This window comes from Patella vulgata, chromosome 5 (assembly GCF_932274485.2).
Source record: "Patella vulgata chromosome 5, xgPatVulg1.2, whole genome shotgun sequence".
In the NCBI taxonomy this organism is placed as follows: Eukaryota; Metazoa; Mollusca; class Gastropoda; family Patellidae; genus Patella; species Patella vulgata.
In genome coordinates this window covers 28861166-28886649 of record NC_065883.2, presented here as the reverse complement: position 1 = coordinate 28886649, position 25484 = coordinate 28861166, and the positions used below count along the sequence as shown (strand labels likewise).

Genomic DNA, 25484 nt, shown 5'->3' with positions numbered 1-25484 from the left:
GGCCGATTTTCACGAAATTCGAACTCAGCCATCCTTAGGGTGTAACGGTGATATAATTGAACGTTTTTTTAAATCGGATAAAAATTATGACCTCTATAGGGTCCACAAGCTAAAAACACGATTTTTGGTACAATCAGGGGCCATAATTCAGGAAGTTACGGTCCGATATGCGCGAATATCGAAAGGAACCGAGATCTTTGGATTATCAACTTACATTTCAAGTTTCAACAAAATCGGATAAAAACTGTGACCTCTATAGTGTCCACAACATTGATATACCATAATTTTACGCTATTTGAGAACGAACGACGGCCATTTTGTCTGTCAATTTCGGGCCGATTTTCACGAAATTCGAACTCAGCCATCCTTAGGGTGTAACGGTGATATAATTGAACGTTTTTTTAAATCGGATAAAAATTATGACCTCTATAGGGTCCACAAGCTAAAAACACGATTTTTGGTACCATCAGGGGCCATAATTCAGGAAGTTACGGTCCAATATGCGCGAATATCGAAAGGAACCGAGATCTTTGGATAATCAAATTAGATTTCAAGTTTCAACAAAATCGGATAAAAATTGTGACCTCTATAGTGTCCACAAGCTAAAAATGTGATTTTTCGTACAAACAGGGGCCATAATCCATGAAGTTTCGATTCGATACATGCCAATATCGAAAGGAACCGAGATCTTTTGGAGATAAACCTATATTTCAAGTTTCGTCAAAATCGGATAAGAATTGTGACCTGTAGAGTGTCCACAAACAAATTGTGGACGGACGGACAGGGGCGACGGCATAATACGTCCACATGAAAATGTGGGCGTATAAAAACAAACTTATTATAAAATGTTAAAATAAAAGCACAGAATGTGAGACATAGTTTAACTCCTAAAAAATATAAAATATCTTATCTTTGAAGCACTTAGTAAAATTAAAAAAGACGTCACATATGACAGCACGTTAAAATGGCATGATTATTGTTTCTATTTACATTTATATATATACAATTTTAATTACTTTATGCCATTTAATACCAAGTGTTATACCGTATGCAACCCCGAAACTCCACAAGCTGGTATTACCATTAAAAAATAGCCTTCTCATTTGCTGTACATGTAATTCAGAACATGGCTCCACTTTCACATAAGTGACACTTAACATTTCACTACGATTTCTGCCACTCAATAGATGCAATTACACTGACATCAGTTGTCATTTCTAAAACATAATCCCCAATGTATGATGTCGCACGTTCACTTACTGACAGGAGTGTCGGATCTACCGTCAGTGTCAAATGAGTCTGTTTCTGACGTTGATAACGAACTTGAGGTTCTGAAACTGTCCAAATCATCACGGAAATATCTATGGCTTAATGCCTCTCTCGCACTGATCCTTCGATGTTGATTAAAACACAATAATTTCTAAAAGAAAGATAGGAATTGATTAATGATTTGAAAGAATAAATGTTATACAGGAATTAGAACTCTCAATAAGAAAATAGCCGTAATTAATGTCATAACATATGCAAAATTACCATAGACTATCGAAAATCTAAGAACTGGTCTACTTAGATTAGGGCAATTTTTACAAGTGCCAGCCAATTCTTTAGAAAATGCTCTACGCTATAATGCACATGACTCTTAAGAGACTCTTAAAACCTCTAAATCATGCCGATAGACTCTCAGATCTATCTAAAAATTTTGACGCAAATCATGTCATAGGATTGATAACTTCTATACTTCTGTTCATTTAAGGAATGCTTTTTAACTTTTGGTGAGAGTATAGACTATCATAGACATGATAGATCATTCAACAAATAAGTAGTTTCCATCATCTATAAATCCAGTTGTATGACAATATTACAGAACTACATGCCATAGTTACATTAAACCGTTTAAAATTCTAATCAGTAATAAACTGTAATAGCTATTGTTACCTCTAGTAAATCCCGACCAATGGGATCTATTTCAGGAACGTATTTCCCTAGTGGTTGAGGTGGTTTATTTTTAAAAGATTCCCGTGGTAACGAAACACTATCAGGCCAATCAGAATCAGATGGGAGACCTATTAATCTAAAAAATAGAAAATATTCATAAAACAAACATCACTTCCAATCAAATTGATGATTTAGGAAAGAGAGGAGAGAGAGAAGTGGGTTCTAATGTCCTCTCGCTACAAGCCTGGTCATTATGGGACTAATATATACTCTTCAAAATAATACAAAACTGCAGAAATGCACTGCTGTTTTTATTAGAGTTAACCAGTGTATGTTAATAACAGGCCAATTGCCTACACATGAACATAAACAGTTCATATGGGCGGCTTATCTGACGGCCCCATTTCACTCGCAAAGAGATACGCTGTCAAAAGTGAAAATGGATGTTTTTGATTTTTGTCTTAATAATGAGTAATTGCTCAACCAATCCTCAGACATTCAGCATTCGTTGTGGCATACTCATAATCAACCATCCAATCAAGATTTGGGGCAGTCTGACCCACTCCTCTTGCAGTGCCACTGCCAATTCTTGCAGTGTTGTCGGTTGACGTTGACGAACACGTCTCCCGATCAAAGTAAACGTAACACACTAAAATAAAGATATGCCAAACAGTAAATCTTATGCAAGAACCGATAGGAAAGCCAATCATGGATAGGACAAACCAGCAAGAGGCAGTTTTCATCAATCCTTCCTTGAAGTGTTAAATTTGACAATGAACCCCTCCCACGTGTATTGCGCTATTGCATGTCGCACATGCAGCTCAGTGGTTCTGTTGGGGCGATAAGTTCTTCATCTGTGAACATACTCTCAAAGCATGTCAAGTGTCCATGACTATTTATCATATCACAACTTGCATAGGTATTTGCATTTCAATATCCCTTACTTTTTTGGAAGAGTATATTTAAATAATTTGCTTGCACGTTGAGTTTTTTAGCACTGCGAGGAAACCAGGGGACCAGGGATTGGGCAGATGACCCTACTCCTTGTCACATGCAAGACTGGGATCGAAACCATGCCATTTGACTAAATGACAGACCTTATGATCTAAAGCGCATGTGTGGGGCCATTCAACCACCTCCCCTGAGGAATTAGGAGTTGATAATGTGAACATGCGACTATAATTGACTAGCTCTGTTCAGATGATATTAGTAACTAAATAATTAACAGAACTTACTCAAATATCTTCTTTAATTGTTCCACATCTGATTGTCCACATAATAAAGGCCTGAAATAAAAACATTTCACATTTAATCAAAGTTATCACAACAACTATATCATCCAGTGGAGAAACAAATGGTTGTATCTGACATATTTCATGATATTGAGAATCAAGTGTTCTCTTGCACACTATTGCAGTAATTCTGAAGCGTCCCCTTGCACACTATTGCTGTAATTCTGAAGTGTCCTCTTGCACCCTATTGCAGTAATTCAGAATAATCGATGAAAACAAAAACAGATTTAAAAGGTGAACAAAATGTGATGTAATTCGATGATGAATTATGAGATTCCTACCTTCTATTATAAAGTTCAGCTAAAATACAGCCACAACTCCACAAATCTACAGGTGTAGCGTATTGACCCTGTAATAAAACTTCTGGTGCTCTGTACCATAAAGTTACAACCTATAATATACAATATATACAATTAAATAAACAAAATGCTAGAATAAAGGTTAAATACAGAGTTTAAGTTTCATGAATCAATTCAAACTCTAAATTGATATTTAGCTGTGAGAGAATTTTGATGTTTGTCGATTTCTAACTGAATAATGTATTCAAATGAGAATAAGCGCAGATAGTACAGGATTGTTATATTTGGAAAAAATATTCTTGTCAGGCACTGTGAATAAACCATTTTTCTGTATACAAAGTTAAAAAAAAAGAACATTAACAAAGAATTTGTACATGTTTAAAATTAAAATTGGAAATCTATAAGTGGCACATAACCAATCAAGATTTCTCTCATTAAGCTAGTAAAAGTACTTACAACTGAAGTAAGAGCCATATGAAAACTATAAATTCTGGCTAATCCAAAATCAGCTAACTTTAAATGACCATGACTGGTGATGAGGATGTTTTGAGGTTTTAAATCTCGATGAACAATTCTGTGTGCATGCAGAAAATCTACACCATTTAATAACTGTAACATCAAATCCTATAAAAATAAATTGTAGTAACCTTTTAACAAACTGTTACACCTTTTGACATGTTATTGTTGTACACATTACTAAAAAAACCCATCCAACACAGACTCAATCACACACTTTAAGCCTAACCTCTGATGAATGTGTCTTCTCCTGAATAGAAATTAGTGGTGTTAATTAAAGTTTCAATGTTTGTATGTTTGGTTAAACTTTTCTATACCAGTATTCTTTTTAAAGGAGTGTACAGTGTGTTGTGTCTTATTTTAAACTGTGAAAACATTAATTAAATTACAATTAGATTTTTGGAAACAATAATTTAAACTTACAGTTACATTTTTGGAAACATTACTTAATTTACCGTTACATTTTTGGAATTACTGCTATTTCATTTCAATGTCAAAATAATCTATACATATTTAACATTAGATTATCACAGATTAAAAGATTTAAATATATTTATCAAATTCTATCTCATATAAAAATATTTTCAGTTAATTATATAGTAAATTGTATCATTATCTTGCCCTACTATTATATAAATTTCACAGATAATAGTATATTACTATAATACACAATACTATCAAATTCTATTTCTGACCTTTACTCTTAAGTTGTGCTACAGATTCCAATCAAAATTATATTAAATTCTTTGCATTCTATTCAACTGATAAGAAATATTTTTCTGACCAGACTAAGTGATTTTCAGTGGGTGTGATTGTAGACAGATTACAGATAAAAAAGTAATAAACACAATGACTGATAAATTTTAACATGACAGCATACAAATGACCAAAACCTAAAAGAAATGTTTGATGACCTTTAATTACTTAGTATTGATCAAAATGTTATCCATTTCCATAATGCTCACTCTTTTCTCTAATATAAAGAGGGGATCATGTGGCTAAGTGGGTAAGGCGCTGGCTCGCTAGCCTGGAGGTCGGGTGTTCGATCCCTGCATTGGCCGAGAAAGTTCATCCAGATTTTCCAGCGTGGTTCCCCCTTGTCAGTGATGCAGGACGGAGGGTCTGACAAGGACAGCTGTCTAGTCCTTCGGATGAGACGAAAAACCGAGGTCCCGTGTATATATTGGAATGCACATAAAAGATCCCCTGGCAGTTGGAATTCGATATAAGAGTAGGCGATAGTGCCGCTGCCCGGGCAAAATTTCCCTCATAGCACACTGTATGGCGTATGCCCGTCTTCATTAGCCCAGGTTAGGAGTAGAACAGTAGGACGTTAAACCCCATTTCATTTCATTTCATTTCTAATATAAAGTTTTCACAAATATTTTGCTACACCACCGAAAGTAATAACCAAATGTCTACATAAAATTGACATTTCAAGAACGTATCTTTAAAAAATTAAAGTCTAAATATGCACGTGTAAGACCATGTTCTATCATATTTATACAAAAAGTTTATATAATATATTATCAGTTCAAAAAAGAAATATCTGACAAGGTTAAACCCATGAATTTTAATTCTAAACATTTCTATGCAATGTAAATGTTAGAAATAAAAGTTTAAAGTAATCCAAGTCATAAGATTAAATAAATATTTCAGTTGTGTTTACTGCAAGGGTGAATCCAAATTATGGGGGGACTAGAAAATTTGGCACCCACGCCAAGAGAAACACATCCAGGAGCCTGATATACTGTTTGAATGGCATTTAGTAATTGAGCACATTAAAAATAAACACAAAGTTATATGGATAACAATTACTATATTTCTATTAAAGCTACGTTTCAACAATGATTCTCTTGTCGTTTTCAAGCACAACGACAAGAGAATCATTGTTGAAACGTAGCTTTAATAGAAATATAGTAATTGTTATCCATATAACTTTGTGTTTATTTTTACATCCAGGAGCATTTTAAATTAATATGATGTGGTGCCAAATATTTGCACCTTTCTTTGAAATGAATAATTTTCATGTTTTAGGGTGGTAGATTCAAGTACTCGTTTCCAGCCAACCCCAAAATTATTCCCCAGTTCACCCAATATCTACGCATAAATACATGTATATAATCTTGGTATTAAATATATAATTATTCTGGGGGTTTATGTCTTTAAATAGGTCAGATATGTACACATTGTGTGTATATATATATATATATATATATATATTGTCAATATACACCATTATTATAGCTCAAGCTAGTATCTTAGTAATATCTATATTCATAGTTGTCATTCAGTTTTATTTCACTTGTAGAGAAGTTTTGGCGGGATTGTCAGCTATACATTTATATTTTCATTCATCTATTCGGTCTAATGGCTTTTTGACAATGTATATTGTATTTAAATGCAATAGATTACATACCATGGTCTGTATAATTCATAATCTGACAATGTGCAAGGTTTAAAGCCTAGCTTTCATTCATTTGTAAAGGAACACTAACATTTTTTTTAAATGGACTAGGATTCTCTTCTAAGAGATCCACACGAACTCAGTAAATCCAAACTACATGATAAAGATCTGCCTTGAATATATTCAGGAAACGACACCACAATCATTTCTAATATCTGCTATATCACTCTCATCAAAGATAGGTTGCCAGGCAATGAAACATACACCCACAGCAGCTCAGTCAATCGAGCAGTCCACAAAGGTTGACATATTGTGAATCTTTAGGTTAATAAGAGCAAAATCTATATATACTGTATCATTGGCAAGTTCATATGGTTCTATGAAATAAGTACGGGGATTAACTCTATAAGTAATTAGACAAATTAAAAGCCGATTGAAAAATAATGTTTGTTGATAGGATTACTCCTTACACTAATCTAATTCACATAAATTTCATGCAGACTGGTTTATAACATTGTTTATAGAAGTAATTAACCAGCGGTTGCCAGGCAAGATACACCCACATTTTGCAAGGGATGGATAGAGAACAAGCTAAAAACAAAAGCGATTTTTCGTACGATCAAGAGGCCAAAATCCAGAAAGTTATGGTCTGAACCAAGATCTTTGGGTTATAAACCTGCATTTCAAGTTTCATTAAAATCGGATAAAAACTGTGCCCTCTAGCGTGTCCACAAGCTAAAAACATGATTTTTATCACAATCAGGGGCCATAATCCATGGAGTTATGGTCCTATCTTTGGGAGATAGACCTATATTTCAAGTTTCGTCAAAATCAGAAAAAAATTGTAACATGTAAAGTGTCCACAAACAAATTGTGGACGGACTGACAGACAGACATCCGGATTGACAGGGCGACGACAATATACGTCCACATGAAAATGTGGGCGTATAAAAAAAAAATCTGAAAATCCAATCGACTTCTTCATGTCAATAATTTGAATAATTAATATCAATGTAAAATAGATCAGATAAGGCCACAAGAATCTACAAAGTGAGCAAAGACTAGAGAGAGAGAGAGAGAGAGAGAGAAATGGGGTTTAACGTCCACTAGACACAAACTAGGTCATTTCGGGACTAACATATGGTTCAATTTTATTTAAATAATTCGCTTGCGCGTAGGGGTCTTTAGCAGTGGTAGTAAACCGGAGGACCCGGAGAAAACCCACGAAGTTGGACAGGCGACCCTACTCCTTGTCACGTACAACCAGGGATTCGAAACCACGGCAGTTGACTCAATGACAGACTTTATGATACAGCACGCACGTGCTAACCATTCAGCCATCCAACCAACCTCAAAGACTACAACTCCAGCAGTTGTTATGATCGGGCATTTGATAGCCTTATTGGTCTCACTAAAGTAATAGATGTTGTCTATACAACATTCACAATAATTTGTGGAGGATGAACAATATACCGTAAATGTACAACCACATTTCAATGCTGGCATATAAAAACGCATCCTCGGTTACCCAGTGTACTCATTCCGTTCTACTCCACTATACCCTGGGTTAATCCATAGGGTTTCCACAATTTCAAATTATCTGCCCTGGCCTAGAATGTAGCTACAGTCTACGAACCAATCAGAAAACAAGTTTACAAACCGATCGTTTCGCCTTCGTTTTTATAAGGGTAGATAACCATATTCATGTCCATTTACTGAATGATTTATGTAAATAATGTATATATTTATAATTTATTTATATTTAATTGTATTATCAAAATCAGTAGGATGTGTTGTTGATTTCAAATATGTATAACATCTATATATTTGACTTTTGTTATTATTATTACTATTCGTTCTTTGTCTGAAATATGTCATTCTCTTATGTTTATTATTATTGAACTTATAATTGGCAATTTGATTCACAATATTGTCTGCGATATCACCTCGGTGGAAGCGGAGGTAAAATACAACTAACTAACAACAACAACAACATTCACAATAACTTGGCTACGATATCACATGGACATAAAATTCCGGGAACGAACGAACGATTCTATATAAAACTAATGACCCTACATTATTATATGAACGTCGGGTCTTCATTAACATAATATATAATTGGTTGTTAATAATTACGCATTTAGAATAGGCCAACTCCTAACATTGTCCGATGAGAGTTACTTCCCTTTGCCAACTTCCTTTTCAAATAACAATTTATGGGATTGGTCGATAAAAATAGCAGAATCATCAAGGGCAGATAACTTGAAAACGTGTCTCCCCCATAGATTAACCCAGGGTATAGTGGAGTAGAACGGAATGAGTACACTGGGTAACCGAGGATGATAAAAACGTTGTAGTAACATCGAGAGCGAATTTTGTTACATGTATTAAAGTATTCTGTCATTTAAATGTTATTTTAATGTTATTCAAATATTCTAGAAATTATCAACTTTCAGCATGTTTTTGGTGCAATTTTAGACTTCAGCAAACTATCGTTCATATCTATACTGTCTTGCATCTGTTAGTTTATTGTTAATGTTGATTTCACTGAACTATAGTGCTAATTATGTGATAATAGGCACAAAAGATCAAATTACATTAGTTTTAATTGGTATTGAAAAACAAATACAGGTACTAAAAAAATCAAGTTCGAATAACCTAGCAAAACTATTTGTGTGTGGGCACTACAAAATGCTTTTTTTCCAACTTTAAAATAAATCTTGGTATTATTTTAATTTTATATCACATGTGACGTGATTGTAATCATAACCCTGAAAATTTCCTGTAGACAGATGACATTATTCAACTAAATGACATCATATACTCATGGAAATTCACTAATTAATCTAAAACTAACGAGATTGGGGAGACTACTATGACTAATTAAGATCATCATAATTAGCTTGATTAATGTGTGACTAGACAGATTGATGAGTTCAAAGACATTACACTATTAGTAAGTGCAGGAGGACAGTACTACACGCAAAACAAAAATCTACAAGATAAACCTGTGGACAAGACAGAAAATAGACATTACACCAAATAAACAAATATCAAATCAAGTGAATGGATCTGGGGGCCAGCCGTAAGTGTCCACTGCGCTGTACAGTCCCGGGCCTGTGGTGACACACTAAATAGGCTGCCAGGCATCAAAACATATGTCCACATACGTATTGTCCACAAATTCTGTCACATTGTGAATCTTTAGGCATACATGTATATAGTGTAATCATTAGCATGTAACCCTGTCTCATACCCTGTCTCATTGACAAAAGCTTTCATTTGCTAATTTAACCGACAGCAGCAGGCCTAAATGTGCAGTCCCTTATAGAGAGAGAGAGAGAGAGAGAGAAATGGGTTTAACGTCCACGACACAAACTAGGTCATTTCGGGACTAAAATATGGTTTAATTTTATTTCAATAATTTGCTTGCGCATAGGGGTCTTTAGCAGTGGGAGGAAACCGGAGGACCCGGAGAAAACCCACAAGGTTGGACAGGCGACCCTACTCCTTGTCAAGTATAACCTGGGATTCGAAACCACACCAGTCGACCCAATGACAGACTTTATGATACAGCGCGCACATGCTAACCATTCAGCCATCCAACCCCCCCCCCCCAGTCCCTTATAACCTTTTTTACTTTTTGAAAGTTTTAAAAATGATTGGAGATCTAGTGATATATGAGAGAATTTTCATAGATGCAGATGAGAAATTCAGATAATTAAAGATTGTAATTGTAAAGGCAATTTGCTGAAAATTTCATTCAAATTGATCCACTATGAACCGAGAACAAAGCGATTGAATTTCTGCCTAGCCTTGATCATCATTACTAAAGTCAGTACGATAAACAGCATAGTCTTGATTATCCATTTAATCGTTAAATCGTGAAGGAAAGTTATGCCGTAAATCGGCTCACAATCCACTAAGGATCGCAGGCTAGCGATGCCATCTAGAGTTGATTATGGTCTGGATAGGTTAATTAATGTCTAATTAATAATTTAGATAATATTTCAGGCCTAAAGAAAGACCTGCAATAGACAGATTTAGCTCTTGCATAATGTATGTTTAATAATTACTGCATGTCTCTAATTTCAAAACATTATTCTTTTTATTACACATTTATGTGAATGATATTTAATCCAATATGGGTGTACTGGATAAACTGAGCCTTAATCAAGAATATCATATGAAAGTATTTCAATAGAAATGAAGTGTTTTGTGGGTAGTATTACATCTAACCTAATACATAAATTAACTTTTAGGCTAGTATTTCAATCACAAACTAAATCTAATCATATTCTAAAGAGGAATGAAAATTAAATGGCTAATTTTTCACTAAAAGGTCAATACCTTGACATTTTAAAAGTCAATTTATCACAAATAAATTTTAGATTTGTATAAACTAAGCTTACATATGAACTTGAATGAACCATTGTACTTACATGTAGTCTTGTTTTTTAAGGCTGTGTGTACATGTACAAATGTAATTGAGTGTAAATATGTAGCTTAATTTTGGATAATATACTGAGATGCAATGAAAATAAAGGTTGAGCACATAGGCACAAGGGTAAACCTGTGGTTGCCAGGCAAGATATGCCCACATTTTGCAAGAGATAAAGAACAAGCTTAAAAAAAAAAAATCTATATTTTGTACAATCAGGGGCCATAATCCAAGAAGTTATTTCACTGTTACCTTAAAATTCTCCAAATTCAATTTAAATCATAGGCAATAGCTCCAGACAATTTAGAAATCGGGTTCAAATTTGAGATCTTTCACATTTAATGTGGGGAATTAGGTTCGGATTTGCTGTTCGATTTCCATTCATGATTTAATCATGAAATGGATAATCGAGACTATATCGTACCGACTTTAGTAATTATGACCGAGGCTAGGCCGAAAATTCAATTGCTAAAATCACGGTTCAGAGTGGATCAATTTGACGGAAATTTTCAGCAAATTGCCTTTACATTATTTATTTTTTAACTATTATGATGAGAACTGCCAGCTCTTTATCTAATCTCCCATAATGTATCTTTAAATAATGCATATAAATTTCATACAGATCAGATGACGACTTTTGTCGTTCGAGCATTCAAAGTGAAACAAAGGCCATAACTCTAGACATTATTAACGGAAATTGATTCAAAATCACGGTTCAGAGTGGATCAATTTGACGGAAATTTTCAGCAAATTGCCTTTACATTATTTATTTTTTAACTATTATGATGAGAACTGCCAGCTCTTTATCTAATCTCCCATAATGTATCTTTAAATTATGCATATAAATTTCATACAGATCAGATGACGACTTTTGTCGTTCGAGCATTCAAAGTGAAACAAAGGCCATAACTCTAGACATTATTAACGGAAACTGATTCAATAGACTTCATTGTTTCACTAATTTAAATAATGCATATAAATTTCATATACATGTAGATCGAATGGCAACTTGTCGTTTGAGTGTTCATAGGGTTCAACAAAGTGAAACAATTGCCTAACTCTAGACATACATGTAATTAACGGAAATAGCTGAAATTCAATAGGTTTCATGCAGATCGGATGGTAACTTCAGTCATCAAAGCGTTTACAGGCTTCGACAAAGTGAAACAAGGGCTATAACTCTAAAAGTAATTAACAGAAATTGATGAAATTCAATAGGAATCCATCGTTTCACTAATTTAAAGGATACATATAAATTTCACACAGATAGGATGATAATTTTTGACATTCACAAGGTGCAATAAAGTGAAACAAGGGCCATAAATCCAGCAGAAATTAACGGAAATTATTGAAATTAATTAGGCTTCTTCATATCAGTAATGGAAACAAAATATATCAATTTCAAAACAATCAGATCATAAATGTAGTCTGTAGAGTGTTCACAAGAAAGTGTGGACGACGGACCGTCAGGACAGATGGAGGCAACGGCAATATACAACCACATTTCCATGTGCGTGTATAAAAACGTGATTTTAAGTACAATCAGGGGCCATAATCCAGGAAGTTACGCTCCGATATGCGCAAATATCGAAAGGAACCAAGATCTTTGGATGATATTCATACATTTCAAGTTTCATCAAAGGGCCGTCCATTTTGTCCGGCAATTATCGAAAGGAACCAAGATCTTTATGTCATAAACATGCATTTGAAGTTTCATCAAAATTGGATGAAAATTGTGACCTCCAGAGTGTCCACAAGCTAAAAACGTGATTTTTCGCACAATTAGGGGCCATAATCCATGAAGCTTTGATCCGATACATGCCGATATCAAGATAAACCAAGATCTTTCGGAGATAAACCTATATTTCAAGTTTCGTCAAAGTCGGATAAAATTGTGACCTGTAGACTGTCCACAAACAAATTGTGGACGGACAGACAGGGACGGTGACAATATACATCCTCATAAAACTTGGGCGTATAAAAAAATAAAGGTCAGTAATGAGGTTGAGTTAGAAATGGTCCAGAGTAACTTACCCTTATTCGATCTGGTCCAAGTCCAGGAGATGGACATCTTTCTAAATATGTGGCTAGATCTTGATCTATGTATTCAAACACCAACATCAGTCGTATTTCAGTTTCATTTAACTGACTATGACGTACATCTAATAACCTAACAAAAATACAAATTTATATTAAAATAAATGGTGGCACATTTTTCATTATTACATGTGGGAGAAACTGAATTGAACATGGAAACAAATACAGGTTTTTATATGAATCAGAAGATGTCTTGCCAAAGAAAGCAATATGTCCACCACCAGCCTTGTTGTCTGAACTGCCACAGCTGTCCTTTCAAAACAGATAGTAAAAAATTAGTTTTGACTCTAGGTCATTTCAGGATTAACAATAAATAAATCTTTTTCATTGCATGTGCATTGTATTGTATTAAATGTACATGTACATGCAGGGAATTAGCCAGTCCTTTGAAAATTAATCGAATATTGTGTAGTACCACATGAGAACTAGTAAAATATCAACAAAATTAAAATTCAATTAGGATTTTCTACTCTTTTGAATTCATTTAACTTAATGTATGAGGATCCCCAATGTCTCCTACATGTACCCTAGAGTAGCCCCTGACCTCAGTACTGCTACTTAAGGAAATCCTAGAAATTGTATAGATTCTACTAATAATCCCTTCAAAGTTGGTATAACATTATGTCAGTGTGGTATGTAAGTTATGTTAATAAGGAGGTTAAAAGTCAGTGTTCATTACAATAAGTGAAAGTCTACTAGTGACTGACCTACTTGTATAAAACTTGACTTTCTCCATACATTAATATAACAATAAACAAGTTTATCATTCTAAAAGCTTATTCAACAGACTTTACTTTTTATATTTCCTTAAAGCAATACCAGGTGTACTTATACTCTAAATCGTTTACACATGAAGAACAATTATGATCTACACGTATGAAAGACCTTTTTAATACCCACACTAAATACTTTTAACATGTTATCTAACAATCAAATTGTTCCTAAATAAACTGAACAAACTGGATATTATACATGTAAAGGAAGAATGAACAAAACAATCGCACAAGGGACAACAATTCCAATTCTTTAATTTCATTCGCTACTAAAATACAGAGAAAATTCACATGGTTTGGAAGGTGACTGAGATCTGACTCCTCTTCATACTCATAAGAGCATCGTAAGAGACCTAAGAAAATTAACATACACCATTCTTCAGACCACACATCCGAACCAACTGACCCTTTATTGCGTACGGGATATAGTGTATAATAAAATAATATTCAAGTGGCATTTAGCGATCAGGGAACACATTAACAGAACACAGTTTTTATGGGGAAAATCACTAGTTTTATTCTAAAAGCACAACGTTTCGACAAGTATCCTCTTATCGTTATCATGCTTGTCGAAATGTCATGATTTTAGAATAAAACTAGTGATTGTTTCCATAAAAACTGTGTTCTGTGTATAATGAAGTTTAACAGAAAGAGATCTGAGAAATATGTCGGGGTAACCAGCTTATGTTTTCTCTATGTTAAACATTACTGTAACTGTAGTTTCAGACTAATTAGTTGTTCAAATATAATCCACCTACATGCCATTACTACTCACATTAAGTGTTTATTACTAAACCTAATTCTAAACAAGTTAAACATGCTCTCTTCTACACAATTTAAACAATTTACACATTCTTATTTACACAACTAAAATACATGCTATGTAGATATAATAGAAATATATATATCTCCTACTAGTACAATACAATATTCATGTCTCTCTTATTCAGGACTTTATCTGATAACCAGCCATTTAAAAGTTTAAATCTGAATGTTGAGTAGGCCTACAATGCACAATTTACGTCTATTGTCGAGTATATTGTACACCTACATGTGGGCCTGTTGCTGAGTTCATGTATCATGTACACGAAGGCCTATTGTGTGAGGAATAAATTTATAATCATAATTGACGGAAATCTACATACTGTGAAGGCAATACATGTACATGTATGGTACAGAACATGACATGATAGCTTATTGATGCCATTGTTTTATGACAAATTTGTCATTATTAAGCATACATGTAAAGGCTTTTCTTTAAAAATTTGATGATGATGATGCATTCTATTTGAGTGAGTTTTTATGTTGTCAATTTGCAATTACATGTACAAGTGCATAGAAAATCAATGATAATTTTACAATATATAGATCAGCTGTAGTAAGAAATATAACAGCAAATACATGTAAATATATCTTGTTGTAGTGATCCCACATGGCTAAATCTACTGTACTCAACACATTCCTGTGGGGATTTTCCTGATTTTTGCTGTGATTGCTGCCTTCAATTCACGAATTGTTTGAGGGTTGTTCCAGGGTACACATCATCCTTGAGATAATCAGGGAAATTGAGTTTGCCTCCAATGCCACGGAGGCCATTTGGAGCATATTTTTTTGAAAGAACATGACTTTTATGCAAAGCGCCCAAGATAACTGAAACTTTGGTGAATGACTGCACACAGACTGAAGTTAAAGTCCAGAAATTTAATAAAAATTTTATGGGGTCACCCTGTACAATGTTTGAAAACTCTTTATTCTTAAATTTGTAGGCTACCAAAAAAATGTCTGTTTAGTGTAAGTGATGTTATCCAGAAATAACCAGTGGGTATTATTCGAGAATATTTCAAAACTATAAGAATTTCGAAATTAATATGCATATTCAATAATTACTGTGATTAAAGACTGATTAATGACAACAGACTAACAGATTATTCAGACTTTAAATAGACACAAAATTATCAGAGAACAAAGTCAATGAGATTATTTTGTCCAAGTTCAAAGCATATTTAGCATAGTTTACATTTATGCATAACTAAAATATTTCTTTTATCAATTTATTCACCCAATAAATATCTGATATCCTCTACTTAAAGATTTTAGCTGATAAAATATTTGCTACACACCACAAAACCTGAGTTTTATTCAACTTTGAATTTATTATGCTTTATTAGTTCTGTGACAACAAAGGGATTATTGGTACGTAAAATACTTGACAATAAGTAACATAGATTGGACTAACAATAGGTTGAATTGAACCAAACATCAACAAGATTGCTATAGTAGACACCATTCTAACGACATTACATGTTCAGTTACAATAAGGTTAATCATGTGGAACTGATCAAATCAGTTTTTATCAATGGTATTTAAAGGGACAATAACACTCTTGCTGGCTTGAAAGCTCCAGAAAATAAATAATATCTCTATCTAAGTACTAGATGTGTCCTACCTGTTGTGTAAATTATCCATTACATCCTATTTTACTTGTCCAGAGGGTTCGAAAATATTTTTAAATTGAAGTTTCACTTGAAAAGGTTTACGTTAGACATTTCAAACCATTATGTTGAATTTTTCAAAAATTTTAAATAAGGTGTGTTAAGATGAAATTTGTATCATCAATTAATTGAAATATTGTAAAATAGTACAATCTGTTGACCAGAATAAAGATTAGGACATATTATTCTGTTACAACAAGAGTGGTATTGAGCCTTTAAAGCCAGTAGTAGACTACTAAAAGTGGGGGGTTGGGATGGCCTAGTGGTCTAGAACTTTGTGCTTCGACTTCTAGCTGGCCGGTCACCTCTGGCTTGTGGTTGTGGTTTCGATCCCTGGTGTGAGCGTATGTGGCTTGGAGATGGGGGTTTACTCTGGGTACTCTGGTTTTCTCACGTGTACACTGAGATAATGAAAATAAAGCCAACTTGTCTGCAATATCACCTTTGGTGAAAGCGGACGTTAAACACTAAGAACAAGACAACAACTATTAAAATTCTCCAAACTTTAAAAGTTTCATATCTTAAAACATTCAATAAATAGTTCTGACTGCATCTTCAGAACATACAAACTACCAAATGTAGCAAATTTTTTGATAATAGTGAGCCCTAAAAAGGAATGTAAACTGAAACAATCTTCAGAAAACGTATTTTCCTAATCTGAGTTTGAGTATACTTTAGTAAAATCTAGCCATAAATTTTGACCAGGGAAGGAAAGAGAAATAAATGGGGTTTAATGTTTATGTTCACAAACTAGGTCATTTCAATAAATCGCCTGTGAGTAGGGGTCGTTAGCAGTTTGAAGAAACCGGAGAACCCGAAAAATACTCATGACATTGGACAGACGACCCTACTTCTTGTCACATACAATGATACATGTACAACCACGCCATCCGACTCGATGAAAGACCTTATGATCTAAGGTCATGCTTTAGAGCATCCAACACCCCTTTCTGACATGGGATTTAATTTGCACCGGGACACAAACCAGGTAATATGGGGACTAACATCTGGTTCAATTTTATTTTAATAATTTCACTTACTCAAAGTCAAAGGGAAGAAAACAAGAACATCCATAGAAACTCACAATATTGGGCTGGTAACACCACTCCGTTTCACATGCAAGCTTGGGATCGAAACCATGTCACTTGGCTCAATGACTGTTGACAGATCATACATAGAGTATGCATAGACCACCCAAACCCTCTTTTGAAATGGGAATAATCAGAAGACTAAATATGAATATCTTTAGCCTAGCTGGTAGGCAATTTAAGAATTTTGATGGTTAACTTGTATTTTACATGTATTTTAAATTACAAGAATTGAAATCTACCTCAAACAAAACTGCCTTTTCCGAATGTTGTCATGTCTTCTGTTTAAATAGAGATATCTAAAATATCTTGGTTTTAAGATTTTGTGGAGAGTAATTCCTTTTTCTTCATGAAGACAATAATGATAGTGATATTTTTGATTTTCAAAAATTTACATGCACTTGTAACCACTGCAAGATATGTAACCTTGGTATTTCCAAAACAAATCATTGAAGATTATTGGGATTAAGACAAGAAGTTGTACTTGTACACTGTTAAACATACCTGACAATGTTTGGATGCTCAAATTTTTCCAGCTGTTTTAAAAGAGATATTTCACGAATAGCACTCATAGGCATTCCTTCTTCTGTGTTAGGTATTCGAATTTTTTTAATGGCCACAAGTTGTCCCTCATTTTTAAGGTCTCGACCTTTATAAACAGTTCCATAAGCACCATTACCAATAATGGCGACCTCTTCATAGTTGGACTTTTCATGGCTGTCACGTCGCCGATGTGTTTTTTGTGATGAGGACTCGCCATGGCCACTATACTTTGTCGATGCAGTCTTCATGGTGTTGACAAAATTATTTCAGGCCTATCACTATCTCAGCTTCATGTCCTTCTAATGATTAAACTGACCTAAACCTGAAAAACCGATACAAAAATATTGAACATTAATCACATTTTTTACATTAGTTAGTCTCAGTCATTTACATTTAACTATAGTAAGATCCATGTTTCTGAAGCAACGACTGCGAGTTTCACAACATCTGGCCATTGCTTGTTTACTTCAGAATTCCCGAACTTATAGCTATGTTATCTACAGACATGTGAGCAGTAGCGTCCAATCAGAGGTTGTGACATCGTGACCTCCACGGAAACCTTGACATTGAATGAACCTTGAACTTTGCAACTCGATTATCACAGGTAGACATTTCTGCTTGAAAGCGCGAGACCTGGTATTCACGACGATCGAGGAATCTGATAGGCTCACAAGTTGGGCTTGAACCTAATGGAAATTAGTGCTGAAATATATAGGGTATTACGTGAAGGCCTTGATAAGATGTACGTAGTTAAAGCGAGATCTAGTCTTCTATTTAAGATGAGTAAGATTTAACGCTCTAAGAAATCTGTTTCCTGGCCTGACCTGTCATCTATCGTATATGTTACTAGTGATACCAAAAAGAACCAACGCTACACAAATAAATGTTGGTCACTTTACTGTAAATCATACTTTTGTTTTTGAAGTAAAGAGGAGCTATGCTTATTAGTATTTGACCATAAGTTACAACAATGACCTCAAAACAACACCTGGCAGGGATTATTTGCAGTAATTTTTAGGATAGTTCCTTAAATCTTTCAAACAATCTATCAATTATTGATTCTTTTTTTTTTAGATTTTAAAAGTTTTCTATAATTTGTATCACAAGGATAAGACTCCCTAACTTTTTATAAACTATTGAATATACATTAATATAACCAACATAAAATATGTGAGATAAATGATATTAATTCATTGATACATTTATCACCCAGTAATATTAAACATTGATACATGTACATTATCTCCCAGTAATATTTCACCTTGATATATGTATCGCCCAGTAATATTTCACACATGGATTTCCCAATAATTTACACAACTTTCATCAATACCATGGAAATTCTTTGTCCTACATGTACATTTACTTTACTAAATTTCCAATAACTTCAAAATATCTTCTTTTTTTTTTCAATACTAAAAATTTCATAACCTTTGTATTGATTAAATTTAGTTGACTTACCAATACTAATGATGTATGAAATATGACAATGTTAACCACTAATATTTTAGATAAAAAATAAAATGAATAAAATTCATTTATATCTTTATCCCGAGTTTCGTCCACACAAATTACAAAAAATACTCAGATATGAATACCTTCCATCTGACCACAAAGAAATTATGTTCTGAATAATCAGAACTGATGACAATATTTTTTTGTTTAGTTTTAGCAAATGACTAATCATAGTTTTTGTCATTGGAATTGTATTGCCTTATAATCTAGGAACTCTGTGACTAACAATATTTTAATTGGTGCCATACCTTCAATGGTGATGACTCATAATTAAAGGTATTCATCCATTAGGTGCATATATAGAACTAGGCCTAACAATAACAATCATCAAACGTGACACACAAAATCTAAATAATTTTTAGCCTGTTATTCATTTGAATCAATGAAATTTGAAATAAGAAAATCCAACACGTCACAGAATGTATTTTTGATAAAGAGCAACAGGAAACAATTAATAGGGGATTTTGAATACCAGAAGGCTATATTTTGAATACCTTAGGAAATTATATATTTCATCATTGATGACATTTCAGAAACAAAATGGTATGACTGCTACATGGGTTTTCTGTGGCTGTCTAAACAAAATCTTTTCACAGTGATAATTGACATTTAATTCACACAGTCTACATGTATATACTATACCTAGCTGTTAAGTTAATCAAATACAATAAATAATATGATAGGTCTACATGGGCAAAATATTTATTAACAGATACATATTCTGTGCTTCACTTACTAATAATATCATGATATCATATATATATATATATATATATATACACACACACTGTATGTAGGTCTTTCATTTAGAGTGTCAACATGCCCAAGTTAACGGTACATTCCTTTATCCATCCAAAATAAGGAATCCATTTCTATCCGAAAATCCACTCCCTACTTCAAACTACTCCACAACAGGCATTCATTACCATCCAAAATTAAACATATCCATAATATGAATGGAACAAATCCATCCCAACAATGTGAGGAATAACCGTTATTCGGTAAACTGTATATTATGGTTTATTAGTGTACGTAGGCAACCGCTACACACGTTTAAGAATAAATCGGGGTCAGTGATGAAATAAATTTTTTCATATATTCTTTAACTTTACATCTACAAACCAATTAATTCTTTAGAAACATTCCATTTTTTATAATCACCTGATATTTTTCAATATATCTAGCCTTAAATAACATTCATGGGTAAAATCACGGTTACAATGTATTGTCGTAAAAGTACACCGTATATCCCCGGTTTGCCTACTACTATCGACACAGTTGTATGCAAATCTAATGTCTTTGTGCTTATCAATGAGAAATGCTTTACGTGCAATTTCGCGGGAGATATATTGCGGGAAAGTGTACCGTTTCGCGAGTAGACAACATGGTTGTAGCATATGCATTTCATCCAATTTATTATCCTGCGGTATATTAAATCATATCAAAAACTTACCCAAAATTTCTGATGATTTTTAACTTTTTTCGGTTGAACACTTGGACCACACGACGTCCACATTGACTGCAAGGTGGTCATGTGACCTGATTTCCTTTCAATAAACTGACTTCTGATTGGTTGAGAATGGAAAAGTCAAGGAAAATATATGCATACCTTTCCCATATGGCCAAAGGTCATCTTCATGAAAGAATTTATTTCCTGTTGATATTGTTTTAAATTTGAAAATTTGAAAATACTGAATTTAAAAACCAATATTAATTTGCCTATGGTTTTTTTGTTTGACAATAAATAAAAAATATTTTAAGAATAAATAATTGCAATGGATATAAATATGTAGGCCTATAATATATCTTGATAGGCTAAATACATAAATTAGAAATATTTTAATTGACCGATGAACAGCATATGTTTTTTTCTTAAAATAAACAAGTTATAGATATAAAAAAGTTTGATATTCTTTAAGGCAGAGTTCTTTTTAGACGAAGGTCACGGGGTGATTTATATCCTTTGAATAAGGTTTCAACAAAGAGAAATTAACGTTAACATCACCTGTCGTAGTCAGTCACCCAATGAATTTCTAAAAATGGAGAAAAAGTTGAATAGACGCTAAGTATTATGTGACGGAAACCATGTTATACATATGTGTAACACCTGCAAACTTCCAATTAAATTACTGTTTTGTATTTCTTTTGTTTTTTCCTTGTTTTTTTTTATTATTATTGATTTCTATTTACAGCAGCTGTGGGATCAGGTTTTATAATATTGAAGTGCATAGTCCACTTAATTAATAAAGGTCTCGCTCCAGCACATTTTTTTCCTCTCAAGGGCCCTGATTCTGTCCATTATACGTAAAATGATCAGCAGTAAATTCGCTTGGCCGCCAATAAAGAAAGCTAAATCAGCATGGTGTTGGGTGCTAATTCACAATACACAAACTGGCGACTAATTGTCAAGATCTAAAATTTTAAAATCAAAATGAGCAAGGGCGATACGCATGCAAATAATTGTAACGACGTACTTCTACCACAAACAACCTGAACGATTACCAAAGCAATAATCTATACGCTCGACAAACCGACACCTCTCCTGTTGCATACATCATCTTTTTTTCTTGGCACCCCTGTCATCAACGGTGGCAAACCTTTTCGTGGGACCTTTAAACCGAGTCTTGACTATTACAAATGTACATGCGTATCAAGACTGTGGAGCACTTTGGTCTGGGGCCAATTACAATTTAAAAAAATAAGTGTCGATTCTTTTGTTTTGTGGTATGACAATCTGTCGTCGCTGAAAATGATTAACCATTGTTCCATCTTGTTCCAAGAATGTTCAAGTGGGCAAACATATTAAAGCGGAAATTGCAAATTTTCTAAGAAAGTCAAAACGTAATTATTTCTATGTCTTTTGCTCAATGTTGTCAACTCACAATTATACGATCATAGGTGTCATTCTTACACTTAAAACTCATAAATACAGGAAATAATAACACAATTACCTCCCAATTACCTCCCTTGTTTTCTATTCTCCAACATGGAGTAGCTTTTTTCAAACGTTTGAAAATGAAGAGGAAAATGATATTTTTGCCAATTTCTCAACTGGCAATAGTGAATTATAGGATTATTCTTTAACAAAGTAGGACTGTTTATGGATACCATCTATTTTCAGGCTTTATTTTAATAAATTTTAAAAATATAACTTAAAAATTTGCAATTTCCGCTTTAAATTATGGACCTTAAAACTCTGTTGCAACCAACCGTTGTTATTGCGGATAGAAAACAATGAATTTGACACCGTTCGCGTTAAAGAACGATACCATATTTATATTAGAATTACATATTTATTATGCATCAAATAGTCGGTGCAGGGTGGGGAATAATGCTTGTTTTCTGGTCTAATTTCTTTTATGGAAAAAACGCGTTTCAAAACCCACTGTGTTGTTTAAACACATTTACTGTTGCTTCTTATGAAATAAAAATATATATTTTTTCAACAGTAAAGCACCTATATCAAAAATTTAAAAGGTTCTAATCTTTGGGAGAACATGTCGTCCCCTATTGAAGAATTTTAATTAGTCCGTAAACTTTAGGGCAAATTGCATGTTCTCGGTGATTGTTGGTGCTGACTAGCTGTCGCTGGGTTGCACAGAGAAAAACAATTTCGGGTGAATTTAGCTGCAATACTGTATATCCGCGTCCTGTCTACATAGGCGTACGTGGCCGAACTTGTTTGGGGGCCAGCATATTTTCCCGAGGCGCGAAGCGTCTGACTGGGCGTGTGGGGGGCCTCCCCCAGAAAATTTTGAAAACCAGACGGCCGTAGACGCGATTTCCAGGCATTTCGAATACTTTCTAGTAATTTGGAGTGGGTAGTAAATTATGTCAGTTGCAGCATAAAAACTGGTAAAAAGTCATCTTTAAAATACAAGCTCTATTACTACGAAAACAAGAACAAGTCGAACGATTTACTTTTGCCACATTTTTCATTTTATGACACTTCACATTTTTTATCCAGATCTCAGATGTATAGAAGACTTGTATATACGTTATCTACTTTTAATATATGAATGACCATTTTAAAAGAGTTCAAATTTACAATCTATATATTCCGTATTACGATTTACTTTTGCCACGTTTTTCATTATATGACAGTTCACATTTTTTTTTATCCATATCTAAGATAGATAGATCTAGAATCAAGATAGACCAGTATACAGGAACACAGTACTCAAAAACTGAGAAAGGCCATGTGTACGTGCTACGTGCTAGTTCTATTCAGATGACGTACGTGTTCATCATTGACTGGACTGCTTTCTTTCCGTTTCCATATTATTAAAAATATTCAAAACCCGACAGACGGGGCGACGCTTCCCGACCCCATTATTCAAAAACTCCTCGGCTAATGACCGATCTCACAATTCTGAGCTCTTTTCAGATTTCTATTTTTTTTCCTGAAAATATTTGGGGGGCCGGTGCCCTCCCGCCCCCCCCCCCGCCTCGTACGCCTATGCCTGTCTAGTGCGTGGCTACATACTATTCGAGGATTTTCGCAAGTAAAACTGGGTTTAACTTCGCAAGTAAAACTGGGTTTAACTTCGCAAGTAAAACTAGGTTTAATTTCAAAATTTTCAACACATATCATCACAGTTTGAATAGAAATAATTAATTATGTTACAAATAGTGAAGAGTGGAATACTGAAATCTTAAACTTATCTTACCGAACAGTTTTTCTGTATTTTCAAGACGACGTGAAATAACGCGCGCTCTAATTCTTGTTCGGCGACCATTTTAAAATGGACAAAAATTTCGCGGAGCAGTTAGGTTTTATCAAATCGTATAGTACAGTTTGGTGTCGGTTTAATTGGAAATCAAGGGAGTTATAGGTCATCAAATCATGCCAAAACCTGCTTAATGGAAGTCCTTAGAACGATCCACTACTGTTGGATGAATTCACAGAATTAGAGTGAAAATGACTCTTTTCTGGTGAGTGTCGATGGTGGTAGAGCTAAAAATAATTTCGGTTTCGCGAAGTAAGAACTTTTTGAATTTGTCGCTCTCCTTGGTTTACTCTGGTCGTCGGTTAAATTTTAACCCAAGGCGTTTGATTTCTAATTAAAGGGGGATAACTACTTCGTAATGCAACTTGAGATTGCCAAACTCGCATCTCGGGATAGGAAATGAATGAAATGGGGTTTGGCGTCCAGCTTTTCTGTACTGACTGGATGAAGACGAGCATACGCCATTCAGTGAGTGTTCTGTAAGGAAAATTGTGCCCCAACAACGGCACCGCGGACAACGAATTCCAGCTGTCATCTATGGGTTAATTCTTTTAGGTGCACGCCATTGTGCACACGGGACCTCGTTTTTCCGTCCCATCCGAATAGTTAGACACTGTTCCTTGCCAGGGCTCCTATCCTGCACCACTGGCAAGGGGAGGCGACGCCGGAAAAAAACTCGAGGAACTTTCTCGGCCAACACCGGGAGCGAGGCAGCTTCTTTCTTACTGAGCAACCACAATAATTCAATATATTATCGTTTATACTCGGATTATCACCATTTCTCGAAAATCTCTGAAAAAAAGTATTGTATTTTATTGAAGTAGGGTATATAAGTTTATCAATGGCAGGTTGATGATTAATAATAAATAATAAATTTCTAGCTATCGCGGATGTTTATTAAAGAGGTGGAAGTAATTGCTAAGCGTATTGTAGATGAGTCTGGGAATTTTGATACAAATATAATTAGTAACGCTGTAGCTATTGAAGATACTGTAAATAAAAAGGTATCGGAGATCAGGGAAAGCACTATAAGAGAGAAAAATATAATTAAATCTGTAGTAAGGATCGGGAAGAAGAAGATCAAAGATGGCGACAACGAGGAAGAAACAGAAAACCAGGAAAGCGAGATAAGTGTTCAAACTAGATCAAGACCTATGAAGGTAATATTTGTAAATACAGAAGTAAAGAAAAACTTTATGAATAAACTTAGTAAGCTGAAAGATGTGGATGAGAAGAGTCCATACAAAAATATTAGTATATCACACGATATGACAAAAAATGAAAGAGATCAGAATAAAGCCATGTTTGATGAGGCCAAGAAGCTAAATGCTGAAGAGAAATCGGGGAAACACC

General features: G+C 34.1%; 1 protein-coding gene across 1 annotated transcript; it reads right to left on the bottom strand.

Moving 5' to 3' along the window:
- Positions 1–20960, bottom strand: LOC126820509 (cyclin-dependent kinase 6). The gene is made up of 8 exons (XM_050548542.2): positions 20855–20960; positions 17848–18208; positions 12928–13063; positions 3983–4150; positions 3509–3618; positions 3171–3221; positions 1936–2071; positions 1–1420 (listed from the first exon to the last, which is right to left on the bottom strand). The coding sequence occupies exons 2-8, from the start codon at positions 18132–18134 to the stop codon at positions 1253–1255; spliced, it is 1056 nt and encodes a 351-aa protein (XP_050404499.1). The 5' UTR covers positions 18135–18208; positions 20855–20960; the 3' UTR covers positions 1–1252.
- Positions 20961–25484: the final 4524 nt, after the last annotated feature.